The sequence below is a fragment of the Tigriopus californicus genome, chromosome 4 (genome assembly GCF_007210705.1).
Source record: "Tigriopus californicus strain San Diego chromosome 4, Tcal_SD_v2.1, whole genome shotgun sequence".
NCBI classification, from domain to species: Eukaryota; Metazoa; Arthropoda; class Copepoda; order Harpacticoida; family Harpacticidae; genus Tigriopus; species Tigriopus californicus.
In genome coordinates this window covers 6,288,568-6,308,575 of record NC_081443.1, presented here as the reverse complement: position 1 = coordinate 6,308,575, position 20,008 = coordinate 6,288,568, and the positions used below count along the sequence as shown (strand labels likewise).

Below are 20,008 nucleotides of genomic sequence, written 5' to 3'. Positions count from 1 at the left end.
CCAAATTCGCGCACGCCCGTCCAAGATCCCCGGCATCTCGGTCCAACTTTCAATAGGAAGGTGCAGAAAAGGAAAAGGATGCTTTTTGCACAAATCAAAAGGAGTCAAGTATTTGAACTAATATTTCGGTGGAGGTCCAGGGCTGCAATTGAGCTTTAGTTGTTAGCTCACAATGTCCACATTCACGGATGGGCTAGAGACGAGGCCCTTGGTGGAGGAATCAGTGAAGAAGGTGAGATGCACTTCGGATAATGGTTCCAGAGTCTGGCTACAACTGCTGGGTTTTGATGAAGCAAGTACGTATTACACCTAGTAGGGGTTTTGGATTCGCACTCTGAACACATTCGACGGTGGAGAAATAATTGAATTGTGTAAGGGGCAACTTCATAAAGCCCAAAGGTACAAAAAGACTATCGGCGGAATTCCATTGTATTTTAAAGGAAGTCATCACTACCCGATTTCGATTGACGCAAAACTCACTCACATTCTGTATCAAGTTAGGGCACGAAAGAAATTAAGACCAAGCAACACTGGCTGGTTCTAAAGTATAACCAGAATTGAAAGAATCCCGTCATATGCCACATGACTAATTAGTGCATCCGTAAGAGGCATGTGCATTAAAAAAACGAGTTGCACCAGAAACAACTGCTCCTGAAATGAATTTGAAGAGCCACCATCCCCACGGTATATAACACAAACACTCGTCCATAGAAAAAGCTATATTTAGCCTAATTCCCATGAGGAAACATATGTGCTCTCAGATTGGATATGGGAGCCTATATGCATTCGAACAATCCTGGACAACGCATCTTGAGTCTATGATGATTTTTTTTGAATTGCCAAAGGCCTAATGTTTAATCAAAAAGGCCCCATTCTGAAGCAACAACAGCCAATGAGTTTATTATCAGTGCTGTCCACTTTAGACTGGGCCGGTCTATTGAAAAGGGTCTCCTCAGAAAAGCTGAACTTCTCTTTGAATCTTTATTCACCAAAATTCGAATGGCTTGGCGCTCACTAGGGAGTCGAGGTAATGGTTGAAGAATGGCAATCCCCCCCCCCTTCCCTTTGATCCCTCTTGAAAATCCTCTAATCATTCAGAGATTAAAGCTAACGCCCTTTGTTGTATCAAGCTCAGACTCTTCAATGCTCAGCCGACGTCGCCTTCTCCACCACCACCACCACCACCATCACCACCAAAAGGGACGATGAAGAAAATGGCAATGTTGGGATGGAAAAAAAGTCAAGACAAGATCATTCCGGAAGATAAAGCTGACCTTCAATTTTGCATAATGGCAACACCGTCGAGGAAAAGAAGGAGGAGGATCAAATTTGAATTTGAATTTCACCTCTCCTGCAAGGCCAGAGCCATTTTGATAGCCCGACGACCATTCTTTCAATTGCTCGGAAAGGCACATCAAATGACTGATGCAATTAGACCCCCAAGATGACGAATCGGGGACGAGATGCATTTTCACGCCTTCAAAAGAAAGACGTGTCAATTCTCAGATCTTACTCAAAAGGAAAAGAGAAAAGAGCAAAGTCAAAATCGACTCGAGAGTCAATATTTTGCTTCTTTCAATTGCTTCTTCAATTTTATCTTGATAAAGAGCCTTTGAATCAGGCGTCAAATGATAGTTTGACATTATTGGACTGTTTAATATTCAACATCACTTTACACTATACCATTGGACAAGGCTAAGGGGAGGACGATAAGGCGATTTCATGGAACAAAACCGTTCTAAATTGAATCACAAGTTTCGTTGTTTTCGGTTTGAACGAACAAACCTTGAAACCTACCACAGATGTATAGAAACTCGAAGATTCATTTTTACCTAATGGTTATGCATCAATAATGATCCGTTCAGGCAATGTACGATAAATCTGCTTATCATTCTTTGAGGGCTGCGTTCTAACATCCAGGATCTTGCTCTCGAGGGCCTCCAAGATGTCCAGAAATCCACCTGGAGTTGGTCTCCTGTTCTAGGGATGGCCAGGAGCAAAACTTCAGGTCTTTTGGCACTGATCAGCCCTGGAAAGGTCAACCAAGTCTTTTTCTCTTATTATTTATAGGAGTCATTAAATAACTTGCTGAATGCATTTGAGTAGCTGCAGTATAAGCTGTCTACCAAGATTTTCACCTAAAATGTCGCTTGAAATTCTACAAATGTGATTTACTAAAAAACATTTCTATTATTACATTTACTAGCATCTAGCTTCGCTTATTTTTTCGACCCATAACGAAAACGAAATGAATCAATGAATCTATATTGGCCGTTGTTCATAACAATTTGAGAATTGTTTTATCAAACGACTGAAATGTGTTTGCGAAAATAAGCATTTCATGAGAATTGACGTTGTTTCAAGTGTCTAACGATAAAGAGGTAAATTGCAATATCAAAGCGTACCTTCCGCAAGAGCATTGGGGCTGATCTCAAGACTTTCTAATCTCCCGAAACTTGAACGTGAATCCGATCTCTGCATGCACATGCACATCCTTTTCCTGGGAGCCATAGCTCCAATTCCAATTTTGGGACTCGACAATTCGTACTTTTTTCTACTTTGAAACTTTTCCGAATGACGTGACCAACCCAACCACATTGAAGCCCTTTCATATTTTCCGGGGACTCTAAGCACAAAGCTATACTTTTGAAGCCGTTCACAGGGACCAGACATTACATACTGTAGAACAACTTTGCCACTCATTGGTTGACAGAAGAAATAGCTTCCACGTACGTACTGTAAGTAGTAACCCGCCGGTTATCCAGATGCTCACGGCTGCCACATTAAAGCCTAATCCGCTGCCATCATCAACGGCATCATCCTTCGCATGATCCTACCTGACAACTTGACATCGCTTGGAAATGTACTCATGACAAACGCACTCATCCGGAGCGGGCAGCGTGATGATATAATGATGCTCTGGTCACTCACTCATTATTGCAATGCCATTATTAGAGTTACTACACTCTCATAGAAAGTGTCACAAACTAAAACTCTTCCTGGTTTTAGTGGCCGGTTATTTACAACGGGTTTTGATTTTGTTGGCAGGTCGGTATTATTAATATGAGAGGAAGGGACAGGATTGGGGGTCAAGGACACTGGTAAAATGAAATAATAGCAAAGTAAAAGGCGGAAATGTTCGAAAAAGGTTATGTTATGTTATGATAAAGACCCTGGCACTAAATGCTTAGACGTAAAGGGATTAGTAGAGCAGTTCCCTGCAATCCATTTAGTTGCCACATTGTTTTGGGAAATCATACCTTCTGAACCATGCCATAGTACCTCGAGCACCCATTCCCTGTTGCCTCACCGTCCCATCTATAAAGGTCAAAGAGGCCAAAGTTCACCCTGCTTGACCAAATCTCGTAAATGATGGCTGTCAAACATTGTCTCAGCAATTTTGAGGTCCCACTCAACTATTCAATAAAGCACATCCACTCTTGCTGGACCTTCGTCGTGAATAAGAATGAGGTCAATGCTGATCACGTGAAAATGAACATGGAGCTTGGCAAACACATCGACTTCAAGTGACAAGGTGCATTCTCTCAGAACGACGATACCGTTCTCGATATCCCAACAGTCACTCGTCAGTCATCACACAATGCAAGGATATGACAAATGATGTCTTACTTAGCCAAAATCAGATTGTCAAGACCGCTAGTTTTGCCTTTTGCCTTTTTGTCCATTGAAAATGCCAAGAGAATAAGTTTCTCCCTCGGCTGTGCTGAAAAATCACAACAGGAAATGGAAATATTTTTTTCGCAATCCGATGTAATGATCACTTCGAATTTACCGTACAGGTGGGTATGCCCACCACGAAGCGATTGAAAACAACGCCAAAATGAGGAAGACATTCCGCATGAAATGAAGGTGAAGGTAATGCCAAAATATGGGGGGTAACAGCCGAGAAATTCGAGTCATTCCCTATCTACCTAATAACAAGCCAGGTAACAATGGCAAACGTTGGTTTGGGCCAAAACACTATTCAAGGTTAATTACCCGTGCTAAGAACGATTGGTAATGGAGACCCGATCGAGAGGTCGCCAAAGTGACGCATAAAAAATGCATAAAATTAGGTCATTCGATCACTATCCAAGGTGAATGACAAGCAGTCAAGATTGGACACTATTGATTGAGGAGTGCCAATGCTCAGGTCAGCCTGAGTGCCGTTATTTTGGCAACTCATGAAAGCATTGGTAAATACCAATTGAGTGACTGGTCACTCAGTCAATGAAGAACAAAACAACACAGAGAATTGTACTGTAGGCAGTAAGCATTCATACCTCCTAAGTGATGTAGTGGTAGTAGTACTACTATTGAACCCTAAAGTTCAGAGTCATGTGTGGCATGTCGTACATGGTGACCACTCAGCATATGCTGAGTGGACCCCGGAATTACCATGACAATCATTCGCAATGACGAGAAGAGCCAATGAAAAGTGGATCTAAGAAAATCGTTCCAAGTTCAAATTGTTCCGTAAAGACGGGCAAAGACGGAAGAACTGGAAATCGTTTATTTTCCCGTTGGATTATCTTTCAGAGTTCTGGGTTAGTTTGTCTTACAAATGACAGATGATGACCAAAGAGCGCTTTCAGAGATCGATTTGAAGTGGCTATAAAGAAGCTATCACATCATCTGGAATCTTCAGACCCTCTATCCTACCGTCCGACGAGATGATATTCCAGGACACACAACGTCCCAATGACATTTGACGAACAAAAAGACAAATGATCTGACCGTCAATATTTACATACAACTAATCTTCAATCTCAATCATAAGAACATGGCTGACCATTTCAAATCTTTTGATCATACTCAACGGGGTTGGGATGGAGAGTAAATTACTCCTTGCTCTACCTGGGAATCCGAATTCTTTCGTGAGTAATTATTGGCCAAGTTAACATATGGACTTTGTCACTGTCTCCCCATGTCATATTTTTCGTCCAAAGTCAATGTATGTTTTATCAGGAGCGCTTACTCTGAATGTCACCTTTGAATGTCAACTAGGATGATCACGTTTGACGGTATCCAACTCAAGTCATTAAAGGATTGTATGACAAAACCAAAGAGGAAAGTTTTTTCCTAATAAAACAAAAGCAATCTTGCAGTTTAAATGCTGGATTTTAATTCTTGAGCTCGAAAAACCTCTTACCATCTGTCGAAAGTTTGTCTCGACCAACACGATTACTACTTATCCAATTGAGATCCTTTGGCTCTTCAGCAGATTCTTGAATGAAATGAATCACGCTAAACCAAAACCAAGACAAGTTTTTTTCATTCAGTTTTCTGAGAGTGAAAGTTGACAATTACACGGGAAAATTGCTTCCAAATGACTATATTAAAAGCCACAATTCCGACGAAGCGTCTTCACGTCCGCTTTCGATAAAGCTTTTTATTGGTCTGAGGAAGAGCAATTTGCCGAAATTCCTAATAAACTGACTTGTTCGCTCAATTGGTAATGGATTATTGACCAATCCACTTATCGATAGGCAAAACTATTTCAAAAACTTGAGCTTTGTTTGACTGAACGAAATAGGAACAAAACCTCATTGAAAAATGGGCCAACCACTTCAAAAAGGCGATGATGGGATGGTCAGACCCTTGACTTCAAGTGGACACTCCATCTGAGATGTGTTCATTTCTACGTAGAAGCCAGTGGTCATGGCAGAACACGTCTACTGAATTTCGAAACCACCCTCACTCTATGTACGACTGACGGAAATTCTGGACTCGAAAATGTCCTGTAAAAAAAAAGGATCCTTTGAACAATAGCCAATAGAGACTGAAGATAATGCTGCTGCTTGCAGGGTCTTGGGCGATGTCATTATCCAACTTGCGCCCACGGACCCATAAGTATTGCCCCGTTATGATATTACATAGGCGAAGCAATCCAAATGTGAAGGACTCATTTACCCATTTCCCTATCCTAGGTCCGGTTGCGTTCATCTGCTACTTTAGATTGCAGGCTAAAACCCCGAAACACGAGGTAAATTGAGATCCTGCGTGGACCTCTCAATTAATGCACTATTCCTCTTGAAGTCTTGAAGTATTCCCAAAAATCCCAAGACCCACCAAATTAATGAACAAAAGAATTGCCAAATGAAATCATGGAAAATTAAATGAAAATGGCCAGTACTTTGATAGTGGTTCTCGTAACGGTTCGTCATCATGTCAGGCCAGCTACCGTACGTAAGAGCCGTCATTAGTATAGTATGGAATACATTGACAGTGTGAGACGTACAAGGGAACCTGACTGACACGAAATCATGGTACAAAAAATCGTCACAACATCTGTGACACTCCATTTCAGGTACACAGGCAGTCTCCTTCCAAAGAAAACAGGATTCCCGGATAACAGATCTTTCACAGGTCTGTTCCCAATTCAACTGAGACTGGCAAATTGGACAATAGGCCAGGCAATGAGGAAACAGAATGATTTGTTTACCACAGGGAATCAATTTGTGGGGTGAATTAACATAGTGGGTCATAACACGCGAAAAAAAATGGTGCCCCAATTTACACGAACGAATCTTCTCACTACTCGCCTACTCGGAGAATAATGGCATCGAAATGAGGAGGGGTAAAATTGGTCATGAAATCCAGTTCGTCCCATTTTTGGGTAGGAACATACCGCGTGAATGAAAGGCCCTTCGGGAGTAACGGAAATCCTGGTCAGCAAATCGGAAGGATAGTCGTATTTCATGTTTATTGCTGCCGCCCGACTAACTGAAATGAACCACAAATCCTTCAGGAAACACATTCAAGCGGATGAACCAACCAGATGGATCATAAAGATTACTACCAAAATATGTGCCAAGAAGACGCAAAAGAAGACGAGGAATTAGATTGGTGGTCGTGGTCGTGAGGATACGCATATACAATAACAGGTCTGCGCACAACAGCACTAGATAATGTTTTTGTCCAAGATCGGGTTCCACCCCCGGGGAAAAATGGTGGGCGCACAAAGATACGCCTTTGTAGAAGGAAGTAGCAACTTCTGCCGACCGTTTGTCGGTAGTAATTGAACGACCGTGGGTAATTCCAGATCCTCTTATGTGCAACCAGATCGGCAAAGACTGGGAACAAACACAACGTCGTTCCTTCAATCTACTACATAGAAGGGAGATCGATGATGGGGACTGCAGATTCGCCAGATTCACATGTACATTATATTTGTGCACAGAACAATTTTTCAGCGCATTTATTAGTTCACACTCGCACTCACACACCGCATCTTATTTATGTTGAGAAATTGCACTTCTGCATCCAGGAAACATCACTTTGGACAGCGGTAAATTCCATTTGTGGGTTTGCCAATGGAATATCTCTTTTCCCCGCAGAGCATCAACAACGGGCCAAAAACATCCTGATGTTTTTTTTCCGACTGCATGGACTGACCACATGACATGTCTGAGGGCTCAGGATTGATGGTGCTAATGTCCCCCCCTGGCCGAATATTGTTTCGACTTTCTTCTTTGAACCAATGAATGTTTTGGTAGGAGCTCTCTCTCTCTCTCTCTGAAAATACAAAGCCAGGCCATTATTGCGGTTGTCTTAAGTGGGGTGGAAAGATGACACTCGACGAAGATGAGGAGGATTTTAGATTCGAAAATGGAATGTCGTGATGAAGTCCGGGGATTTGGTGATGACGTGCTCGAATTCGCTCGAGGATAGCTTCTTGTCATCATCGATGTCCGCTTCGTACAGAACCTGAGAAAATGATAGAGACAATTTGACTTTGATCGTCTCACACGATGACACCTCGCAATCCGACAGCTCAGTGTGAAAGTAGAATCTTGTCCATAAGAAAGCTGGAAAAATCATGACACACATTTCTTTCTGATGACGCGAGTTCAAGCCATCCAGTTCTAGCGCACTCCTTTCCCCCCCCGCTTTTTCAAACTTGCAGTACCATCCAGTTCCATATTGGTTCTTAGACCTGGCTGTGGTTTGCCTTAGTTTGACCTTTCATGTCAGAGGGATGCATAAAGTGTATATTCTCAAGGAACCGGTCAAATCAAAAGGGCAACAATCCGGCTTAGAAGTACAAAAAAAGCAAGCCTTGTCTCGGAAGAGGGTGGTGACTCTTTCCAAAAACGAGCATACTGTAATAAGCTGTTGATGTAGACTTGCGCCAAATCCTGATACCTTTGCCACCACTTCCTGCCAATTCTTAAAATGCACGATCATCACCATCGCCATCGGGCGGATGGTAGACTTGAAGTGGTTCTCTCTCCTGATCTGATCCTGGTAGTCATATTTCACAAGGAAGTGTTAGGGTAGTGCCCGGTATTGTTCTGGATTAGATCCCGCTATCAATAAAACGTTTTCACGCGTTCTCAAAACTCCCCGTTGAACAAATAAAATGAAGATGACAGCATTAGTTCTTGGCTAATACTTGCCGTCATTCCGATCAACCCTAAGCTCAACTACGCCCTTCAAGAGATTTGCCTAATCCTCTTTTCAAGCTTTTCAAGGCAAGCTTGAAAAAGGTACGAATAAATATGGACATCGACAGATTGGGGACGATTCTCAATGAGCCCGGAAGTCGATTGATCACTTGCTAACCTCAAGGCATCGGTAGATTTGATTAAGAAATTGACACGACCTGCTGAGCGCACTAGTACATGTTCAAATAAGGACACGATGGTTTGTACGACATGTTTCAAGCGGAAGTGGAAGAAAAGAGAATGGAGCAAGATGAATAGGGTACAATCAAACGACCGGGATAATGATGATCAAGAAGAAGAAGAAGATGACGATACTGCAGTTACAGTCGAGGTAAAAAAAGAATGCGAAGAAGAACAAGTTCTCGTTACCTTTTCCCAAATGGATTCAATCTCCTCCATGGCCAATTCGTTTTGCGTCAATAACTTGACAGCGTGCTCAATATCTGTAGGACCCACAAAGTTGTCACCATCAAAGTCTGAAATATTAAGAAACTGCGTCTATTCTTGGGTGCCTTTTTCATTAGCGATTAAACCACACCAAACAAATCCCTACTTTGTAAGCGCAAAGCTGATCGTATGCCAGTTTGTCTAGGAAAGTTTCAGGAAGCCTTTGAAGCTTATTGATCACGTTCAAGCACAATGCATACGTGATATGTGTTTTAGGAAGTTCACGGAGTTTCATCGTTTTGCATTTGCACATGCTCCGAAAACTATTCAACGGATCGTGTTGGCTGTCATTGCCGTAATATGGCCACGACTCATTGCTCTTGGGAGATGTACGTACATGTGTACTGTACGTTCTGTACTAGTACGTACATTCGATTCGGAAACGATCAACACAACGTCCAAGTCCTTAAAACGTGAATGCATACTGTCCGAGATAGGTCTTGATATCTATGGAGTGTGCTAACGAAAACCAATCCCATTGATTAAAGTAATGTGAAATTAATGAGAACTCGGGACTGAATCTTCTCAGAGTGGCAGCATTCCAATTGGAAGGGATCTTTGCACATTTCCCCAAACACAAACTGTTTCCATGCGTTCAAATTCATGCTTTAATCCATCAGGTCGATTGCAACATGGCAACATGAAATTTGGTCTGAATGCTTGGTCAGTGCTCAACATGATGTGAATGAAGTCCCTGAGTGAATCAAGGTCGTCATGGGAGATAATTCTGTCCCTTTTCGGCCACATCACTGGCATGATTGGAATCTCATTAGTTGAATTACTAGCTCCAGTTTTGGCACGAGACAACGTCAGGCTCGCCCCCTCAAATCAGTCGCAATCCTTTTTCATTTCATTCAGATCAACCACGAGGCGTTGTTGTGGGAACCACAAAAGACCAGGACAGCAGCCAAGCCACCAACATAACGAATGACCTCATGAGGCTCCTTCAGTTGTTTCGGCTCACGTTTTAGTCTTTAGAAACAGAGTACCATGAGTACGATTTCCTTCATTAAACTTGGTTTTAAGTATGAAATGAAATATAACCCGTCCTGGTCATCGAGAGGTTCACGCCGTTGAACACCACCAGGGGAGGGGGAGGGAGGGAGCAGTTCGCAATGATTGCCAAAAGTACAATTGCTCTTGTGAAAACGACGAAATACTACTTGCACTACCACGTTACTACTTCGAGCCACTGAGTATGATTTCAAAAATGCTTTGGAGCGTGATTTCCGGGATGACCGAATAGGTTGATTCAATTGCACACAAGCACTTACACGTACATAGAGGAGGTCTCCTCGTTTGGTGCTCCTCTAGTTTTTCTACTGCAGACTAATAATCCACCCTGATGTATTCATTGCGTTTTGCACGGGCCATCTTTAAATGACGAGGCTCAAAGGGACAGAAGGGGAGTCTGCATGCGGCGTGCACGCAATAATTAGCCACACATTTATAATTGTTTTCTAAATGAAATCGGACTGGACAACCCGGCATTCTGTATTAGTGGTAAAGTTTTCGACCAAAAAAAAATACTCTCTCTTATATTGAGAATCCAGACTGGCGTTGGGATTTGAAAAGTGAAATGGTTAGCTTGATCCTTGACGAACACCCGTTATCATGCCAAATAAACGAGCTCATCGTCATCATGATTATCCCAAGACTCCCAATTTTTTAACGTGGAAAGTGACGAGCTCATTAAGCGTATCCTTTTCAAGACTTTTCAAAAAGAAAAGCCAATTAATTGATTCAGAAATGAAGTGCATTTCTTGTTGGCGGAGATCCTGGATAGAAAACAGTTCCCGAGTCTGGTCGTTGAGCTTGGCTGCCTGGGATTGGATGATAAGGATGCAAACAGAACTTTCCTGGCTTGTAATTACTCACCGTAGATTAAAAATGCATAGTGGACTTTCATTTCCCGAGGTGCCTTTTCACTGAAGATGGAATAAAGATTCAAGAATTCGTCAAACGTCAGACTGGCCGAGTCATCTGACGAGAACACTCGGCAGATCCTCTTACGGAAAGGATTCTCCTGGAAACAGAAGCATAAAATCTCTCTCACTCAAAGACTCACTAAGCATGCTCCTTCGTACGTTTTCCGTTAATCTCGAATATCGAATATCAGCCGTTTCAATTCCCGGCAAGTGGAGGAAAAGAAGAAATCTGAATGATGGCCACAGCCTGGAGATCAATATTAATCAGCCATAACCTTGGGCACCTGATCGTTTCTTGATTCGTTCTTTCTCTGCTTGAACACGAGGAATTGGAAGTAAGTCATCTGAATCGGCAGCCATATATCTCGTTGGCATCTTGGTATCTTGGCATCCGATCAGAGCTCCACCAACCACACCAATGTTAATGAGCCGTTTCACTACAGCTACACGTACTCACACTTGTACACTACTGTACTACGGACCACGCCGCCGTGTTGTACGGTAACTAGGTATTTGGCCTTCGAGGGTTTGAAACCAAGAGGAGGTTTGAGGTCGAGTCTCAAGTGGGGCAGGGTTTTGTCCTAGTCAAAGTATATTTCTCTGATTCAATGACCCTGATCAGCTCTTCAAAAAGGAAACATAACGCACACTCACCCATCAACAAAGGTCAAGTCCAAAACTTCATTCACGACCCCGGCCAAAGAAAAATCAAAACTCGGCGCAGAATTGGGCACAAGAAAACTCGAAAAATCATCTTCGTGTCTACAACACTTGAGATTTGCTTGGGGTTAGTATTACAGATTGACGATTGAAAATGTTTGGCACCTTGGTCACGGATAATATCGAGCCCGATATACGTGTCTACTTGTTCATGTGATTAAGGTATGATCCACTTAGAAAAAAAAAAGATCAACCAGGTGAAATGGCATGGCTATGCATTTTAATCACTAGGAAGGGAGCGATTGAGTCTCGGCCAAGCCAAAGAGATTGCCGTTCAGAACAGTGCTTTTATTTGGGCCGTTCTTGGAAGAAAACACCCTTATCGCAACGATAATGATGGTAGTGGTTTTGGTGTCCAAGGTGACGGAACAATGACCTTTACGTGTCATCTTTGATTAGACCCTCCCTTTAGTCGGTGTAAAACTTATCTATCTGAAGATAAAGGACCTAATCGCTAAAGCAATTCTCGCCTCCCAAAAAAGCACCCTGAGTAGCAACACCTTTTTCCAAGATAGCAACCTTGGATCTCGGCGAGAAACGAACAAATAGCAAAGAAATCATGACGAAGAGGAGCGAGCCGCGAGAGAGAAACAAAACCAAAAGAACAAAACCACGCAGGGAACAAGCGAGCGAAATCAGTTCAAAGCGCAGGAGCAGAACATTAATATTTGGACAATAAAACGTTGCTGTTGCTATTGGCGGCAGTGACGATAGTGTGAGTAGTAGTACGTAAGTGGAAGCCATAGTACCAGTGTAAGAAGTGGCTGGCATTTTAACTTCCAAAGCGATCGCATCATCACGAATTTCTCTCTCTCTCCATCTCTCTCTCTCTCGAGTTTCAACTTCCTCTCTCCAAGGTCATGACATTTACACCCGAACACACGTTTCGCTGGTCAACATTTCACGACGACGAGGACGACGTCAAAAACGACGGGCTACGAGCTACCAACGATTATGATGATGCATGACTCGGGGCATGGTTGAGGCTAAAGAAGGAACTAACTTACGAGGATGAGGAGAGAATCGTGTGGGTAGGTGTGGCTTTCTGGGAGAGAGTAATCGGTGATCTTAGATCTTACATCGGGTAGTGAAGTTCCCGTCGGTGATTGCGGAATTTGTCCGCAATCAGATCCATTTCGTCATATGGTACGAGGACAACCATCTCCAATCGAATTCTAATACACGGTGTGTGTGTTCGAAATCAGCCAATTATCTTACCTTTAGCTCTGGGCATTTGCTCAACTCGGTGTAATTGATGACAATCTGCTTCAATTGTTCGTAGGTCACACTCCTCAAATTGACGGGAGGCTCCTGGATTTCACAAAACCTCTTGAACACCCTACAGGCGATTAAAATAAGATGGCTTCCAATGAGTCAAGATGTTCCGAGCGCTGATGACGGTCATCACGAAAGATGTGACGTAATTCAGGATTGTCAAAGCCAAAACCAGGGGCATTCATAACACATGCTTGTAGTCCCAATCTCTTTAGAATATTAATCTTATAATGGCTTGCTTACCTGAGGATCTCAGCCTTGGCCAGAAACGTCGTGTCCTATCAAACATAGCAGCAATCGAGTTAAAGCTAGCCCTGTTCTTCAGAGTATGAAGAGTATTCTACTTATGTCTTACCACATAGTTGTCGAGTTGTTCTTCGCTGAACGTGGTCTGCTTGTTTCCCATTTTGTCGGCCAAACTCAACTGTCCCATGCGACGAAGCAAATTGGGCTCGACAATGGGGTCGGGCACTCGGACCCCGCCCTGACTTATTACTTGTATGGTCCTTTGTCAGGGAGGTGGGTGGCCTCTTTTCGAGGACAGGGCACAACAAACAACGGAACAAATGAATCCACCTGGCATGATGAGGGTGGGACTGGTTGGCCTCCATCGTAACTGGAAGGTGCTCACCTCCGGATCAAACCATTAGGCTAATGAAACCATTATGGGGACCTTAGTTCGTTGAAAATTGGCGAGCGGAAGTTAGAAGCTCTTGATTGTGGATGAGGGTGGAAATTTCCCGTATAAACCTTGAAAAAGTCGATGAAGAACCCCGCACGTAAATAAGGAGGCATTGAAATGAAATACCAAAGGAATTGAAGAATTTGTTGAACGAAATGTACAGAGGCCCATTCATTGGGGTAATAACATGTCAAGGCTTGCAAATTACGAAGGCTATACCAATGGTGCAAAAAGATTCCCGGGCAGAACTCATGAACTTGTTGGCTACCGATCGTTTTTTCAATAATATGAGTACGTTACTAGGCCTAGCAGCTACATTTTCTTGAAAGTAGTTCACCTAAAATAAAACATTTTGAAGGGGAAGTAGCACAGAACCTGGAGACATTTCGAAATGGTCACGATTGGCCTTCATCAAGGCAGTGAACATGTGGTGATTGGTCCGGAACGGGCAGGCATATCTTCAGTTTTTTTTATGCAAGCGCAGGTTGCCTTGACTATGACCTTGAGAGTTTTACCAAGAGCCGCGGGATTGTTGCAGACTTTTCTCTCCAAAATGGGTCTAATGGCAAGGTCCGAGGTTATCGTTTGGTGAGCATGGCGGTCATTGGCGCTCCACCCTGAACCCTGAAAACATGCTCGCAAAATTCTTGGACCTACAGTTTGCCACTGTGTACGTGTGAGGTTTCCTAGAGATTGTGGTTCAAGGCGTAGCGCTTAACCGCATTAAAGACTGCGACACAGGACACAATCCCCGTAAAGCTGTAGACGATGGTGGTGAAGTTCTTCCTTAAATTTTTTGTTGGCTATGACCACTCACTTTTCTTGTTCGGAGGCCATTTCGAGGTCAAAGATGGGAACCGAGAAAGAAATATTCTATCAAAGCTTATTGGAAATATTCATTCAAAAAGATAATAACTTACCGCTGATCAAAACTTAGATCACGTGGCCCCAAGGTCGAGTTTGGAACGTAATCTCGGTTTAAAAAAAAATACTCTTTGGATTTATGATTGCTGTAATCACAAGGTCGGTCATATACAAAATAAAATAACAAGGAGGCTTACTAAAAAGGAACGATTGATATTTCAACTTAATCTCGTCAACATGTCAAGTCATCAAGTCAATGCATCTTGGTTCTTATGAATATCTGTTTGTTTATGTATGTCCATGTTCTGCCCGGCATTATATTTAATTTGGTGGTGTTATTGGGGATGGAAAATGTTGTCATTTTTATTTTGAAAAAAATGAACATCTAGCAAGCTTAAGCACAAACCATCTTCGCTACTAGTTTCAGCCAGACCACTAAACCTCTTTTGGAGATTTTTTTTTTTTTATTGTTCTCTTCACTTAATTTAGAGAAAACAAACAAGGATCTATGTATCACTTCCTAATGTCTCAATCATGATGGAAAAGTAGTTCAGATTATTTGTTGTAATAATTGTTCCTATTGTGCGTTGACATAATATGTGATCAATCGACGAGCAACAGTTGACGGATCTACTTGACTTTTAAATATAACGATGATTTTGTTTAATATAATAAGGTCCAGCTGAAAAAACTAACGCCCACGTAAAGGCTGATCTATAGTTGACAACGATAACGTATTATATATTTGAAATATATAGCACTATAACCAAAGGCAAAAAATATCCAAGTTGAATTTTGCCGATCTGTTTTGAATAGTCTGAGAGCCCAAGAACACTTTACAACAAGAAGACGACCGAAGATACCAGTTTTCATTGGTCACCGGTGAGTGTGACCAAATAGGGTTAGATGAGGGACAAATATTCAAACCTGATTTCAAGCCACATGTTTGGAAATCCTCCGACCAGCCTCCGACCCAAAGATGACCTGTTCCTGACGTAACGAATAACGATGTTACTAACCCCATCTCAAGAGAGAGCTAAAGCCAAGCTATCGATGTGACTTAAGCTCAAATCCTAAATATGTTCTATTGAAGTGGAGCATTTATTGGTTTTTGTTTATTAACATTTGACATGAATCTATGAAACCTGGAGAGATAATATCTAACGGTAGTGTAGGGCTTTAAATCCATATCTTCAGCAATGATTGGTGGATGGTGTGGATGGATGTACTACTAGGTTTGCGGTACCAATGAACTTCGGGAGTGTGACTTTATGAATTTGAATTGGAGAATTTGTGCCCCTCAAAACCGGTTCTGCCAGTTTGATGAAACGGTGATGGAATGGCTTATTCGGTTAAACATATTTTACTTTCTTATCTAGAACTAGACGTTCGGAGAAATGAAATGGTTTGGATGAACGAGAAATTAAGTGCTAAGACCTGACATTGACTTTATCTAATCACAACAACATCCACAGATACGGACTGTGGCCCATGTCTGTGCTTGTCACCAGCCACATGGGAATCGAAAAAAAATCCCAATTTCACTTTGGTCCGTAACTCCCCAGTACCAAGGTAAGCTCTCCTTTTCTCTTTTCGACTTTGCTCAATTTATATGACACAAAACAAATGTTTTGCTAAAAGGATTGTTCGTATTGGAACTTTAATTAGACCGTATTTTGCAGGTAGAGAGAGTTCTTAGCAACTCAATGTTAATCATTTTAGGGAGGGTTACCTGTATTAATGTCTCACTTTTATAATTTCTCAGCATACTTTTGTCCTTTTGTAAACATTATATACTTTAATTGAAAACATTTATTACGTCTTTTGGCACAAGTAAAAAGTGGCAATTTTTAAAGTTCCAATCAAAGTTAAAACTCGGAACCGAGAGAAAAAACTCGCTCAACCTATCAATATTAATAAATTCTTGCTTTCAAATCTGAATGTCCGAAAATGAATTTTAAAGTATGTTCTCCTCATTAGAATTTTCACTACCTCGTCAATATGGCCGAAGAAAAGAAATCCGTTCATACCCCCATGATCCTCAAGATGGAGAAGATCTGTCGAGGATACATTGACCAATTGGAGAAAGGTGGCAAGCAGTTCAACATTCAGAACTTCATGATGATGTACATCTTTGGGGCCACCAACAATACCGAGTATCGCACCAAGCTCTTCGATCATTGGCCCACCGTAAGTAGAATGAACCTATCGCTCACGATCAATGACTTGATTATCATTTAAACATCACAATGGATCAGCATTGGTAATGTAACTAATTCGACATTTGGAATGACTAGTATCTGGAGGATTTCGCTGCCTGCAAAGAGATCATGGGTTATCGTTATCCTGAGACGTTGGTTGACGAATTTTTGAGTCTCAAACTAGACAAGAATGTCAAAATCTTGGACGTGGCTTGTGGAGCTGGAAACGTGCCTTACATCGTAAGTCTACTGCCCATATTTGAATCGAAAACAAACTGAAACGGATCCTTCTTCGACCCTAGTTAAAAGATCACGGTTACACCAACATTGACGGCCTGGATCCTTCCGATGGTTTGCTCAAGGCTGCCCAAACAAAGAGCTTGTACAAAAACACTTTTTGCTGTTATGTCACTCCTGATGAAAAGACTCCCATCGAAGACAGTGAGTCCTGACTAGTACCAAAAGCCCACCAAATAAATGTGGAAAAGGGCAAATTGGATGATGCATGGATTGTTGTTTTTTTCAGACACCTACGATGTTTTATTGTGTTCCGCCGGTATGTTTCCCGGTTCCATCGTCCCTCAAGCCTTTAAGGAGCTGATCCGCGTGGTCAAACCAGGTAATCAATCATCAGTTTGATCAGACAATAGTACCTCTTGAGGTTGTTAACATACCTTTATCGATTTTCTTAGGCGGCATCTTGGCTTGGAACATTGCTGACGGTTATGAAGGATTCAACGACTTCTTTTTGAGTTACGACAAGATCATCAACGATCATGTGACCAAAGGCGACTGGGAGTTTGTTCAACCGACTAAAAAGATGGAGAACATGCTCTTCGAAGATGCCGGTTATACCAATGTCATGAGGAAGAAGTAGTCATCATACTGACAATGAACGACTCCTTTGCCTTTGGGAACTATTGGATCACCCTCATAAAGAGAAATACAAAAAGCATTGCCTAATGATTTAAGAGTCCCTGTGACTCCTGAGAAATTTGTCATCTGTAGGTTTATGACCCCTTAGAATGGAGACAGAGAGAGCAATTAGCAATCAGGCTCAACGGATTGGGGGTGCTAGTTGCTTCTGGGGATGAACATGGTACCATCCAATGACGGATGACCACATCAACTTCCGCGTGGCCCGAAACCAACATGAAAGTTCTCTTTCCCATCACCGTTTAGGGGGAAACGTCCGATGGGCGGTTGAGGTTTAGCATCGGTTTCAAAACCATCCCACGCAATACAGGGTCGACAACTACAAATATGAACAACTCAATTGGCATCATTATGAACACCAACCAACATCACTGTTTCGAGCCGATTGGTCGGTCGGCACTTGTCCATCTTCCTTCGCTCCTTTCGAAACTTTCACATGTAACATCGTGCCGGAACAAGCTATTGGATGACGACCTGCTTTAAACAGCAGATGATCACGAGGCCACAACGGAGCAACTGGCTCTCTTCAAATAACACTAACACCCCTCTCTACCTACATACCTACCTACCTTATATAACTGACTTTTTCTCACATGACTTTCACATGATCATCGGTCTCGCAGTCAGGTGAAGTGTGGTCTGTTGGGTCTAATTTGCGTTGGAAGCAATTTACTTGTAAAACGGTTCCAAACAGAGCGATGGGAATGTCCAACTCAATCATGTGTACGAGAATCCTGGTTCTTATACCAAATTAGATATCAGGATGAGTTATTTCGGTCTTCTATCCAACGAGGTAGCTCAATGTTTTCTGCCAATACCGAAGAGGTCACCGGCCGAAGGGGTCATTACGAACAGAATATAAATCTTCAGCAAGGGGAAGCCACTTTTCCGCCTCTTTTTAAAAGTAAATTTGCGTAGAATGTGATGGGCCAAAAAATAACATCATTGAACACCTCACCAAACACAAAAACCCTGACACCGATTGTCCCAAAAAGATCCTGCGGAACGCCCCATTCATCATGGCATGGGAAACTCATGTCAAGCAGGTGATATGAACAACATGTATGGTAGGATGGACCCTAGATCAGTTCCTGCAGTACCACACGGGGCAGCAGGTTCGAATCACCCTCATAACAAACTCCTTGGTCTATCGCTTCATTGAGCTTCCTGTGCAGTCTACATACATACAAACTTTATGTATGTGCAGTACGAAGGCGAGTCTCGTACGCATGGACCGGGTCGACTCTCTCTCATAATTCGGCTGAATCGGAGAAAGAATTGCTCGGAAAGCCAAGACTACTTATCAAGGGGAGCCCTGTCACATTGGCTCCCTCATGAAGAGGGCAACTACTGACTTAAGAGACTTAAGAGCTAAACAGAAGATGATTAGAGGGCGTTGGCTCAATTGTTGTTCATCATGTAGTTGACTTCAATTAAATATGGCGTCAGGATGATCGCCAATCCCGACGACTTTTGGTACAAGAGGATTGTGTTCCAAAATATACTTCGATTCATAGAAGAGTCCAAATGTTATGTACTAACTCAAAGGGTATATGAGAATGCACTCGAAACCTAAGTTTGGCTAGGATAAGGGACCAGGTGCTTCCACTTTTGATAAGGCAACAGGGAGTTATAAGTTAGGATCGATTTATGACGCGTGCACAATCATCCAACTAGCTCTCAAAAGACTCATCTTCACCTGTGTCCTCAAGCACACTTATTAGGCCATGCCACAATGCGACCATTGTCTACGGTACAAGCTTGTGGACACAGCATTTGTACCGGTAGAATCAAGCCCATTTGATTGATAATCTCCTCATGTCTACGTAAAGATGGAGGGAGAGAGAGACGCGCGCACACAAAGAGATGGGGAGCCCGACCCTCTCGAGAAAATACACTTCCTCAGGATGCTCCGAGCAAAGTTAACGAGATTGAAAACCACCGCAATGATAAAAACGACACCTCGAGCCTCGCCTTGTCAGCTTACTAGAACAATTATACTGTCTTGCCCATGATATCTTGCTCCCCGGATTAGCCTGCACGAGCCAATCGAAACCGCAGACTTTGATGAGCGCTTCCTGACAGATCATCATCACAAGAGAAAATAATGCATAATTCTTCGGAAGACCAACCTCTCATTACAAGGTGTGGTCCCTTCAAGTGCTTCCATGTACACGTACCCTTCGCCTTACTGACTTCTGTCTACTGCCTGCTTGACTCTTTGCTGGAGTGGAAGAGACGGGATTGATTTTCAGGATATCATAATTTCCTTCAATTATTAGGGACCAAGCAGCTCCTTACCAACAGTCCATTGAACTCGAAAGCCTGAGTTTTATTCGCCTCTCATCTTTTTGGTAAGAGCTACTCTGATGAAGCTTGAAGCTTCGGCTCTCAGAGTGACAGATGCTACAATGAAACTTGGTTCCACTATAGTTGGTGGTACGACTAGAAAGCCAACCAACCCGTGCACCCCCTTTATCTCTTTGACCTGATCATGTAGGGGCG

At 42.5% G+C, this 20,008-nt stretch overlaps 2 protein-coding genes across 2 annotated transcripts; one reads left to right on the top strand and one right to left on the bottom strand.

Moving 5' to 3' along the window:
- Positions 1-7,584: 7,584 nt before the first annotated feature.
- On the bottom strand, positions 7,585-13,936 carry LOC131879012 (calcium and integrin-binding family member 2-like; the record flags this gene model as incomplete). Its single annotated transcript, XM_059225205.1, is given in 6 exon segments — positions 7,585-7,710; positions 8,820-8,926; positions 10,776-10,923; positions 12,764-12,884; positions 13,064-13,098; positions 13,176-13,936. Coding segments are annotated over 6 exon segments (600 nt in total). The 5' UTR covers positions 13,254-13,936.
- Positions 13,937-15,790: 1,854 nt separating this feature from the next.
- On the top strand, positions 15,791-17,533 carry LOC131879011 (demethylmenaquinone methyltransferase-like). Its single transcript, XM_059225204.1, has 6 exons — positions 15,791-15,938; positions 16,347-16,556; positions 16,664-16,807; positions 16,870-17,008; positions 17,094-17,186; positions 17,260-17,533. Exons 2-6 carry the CDS (start codon positions 16,368-16,370, stop codon positions 17,442-17,444), a joined length of 750 nt encoding a protein of 249 aa, XP_059081187.1. The 5' UTR covers positions 15,791-15,938; positions 16,347-16,367; the 3' UTR covers positions 17,445-17,533.
- The last annotated feature ends 2,475 nt before the right edge of the window (positions 17,534-20,008 follow it).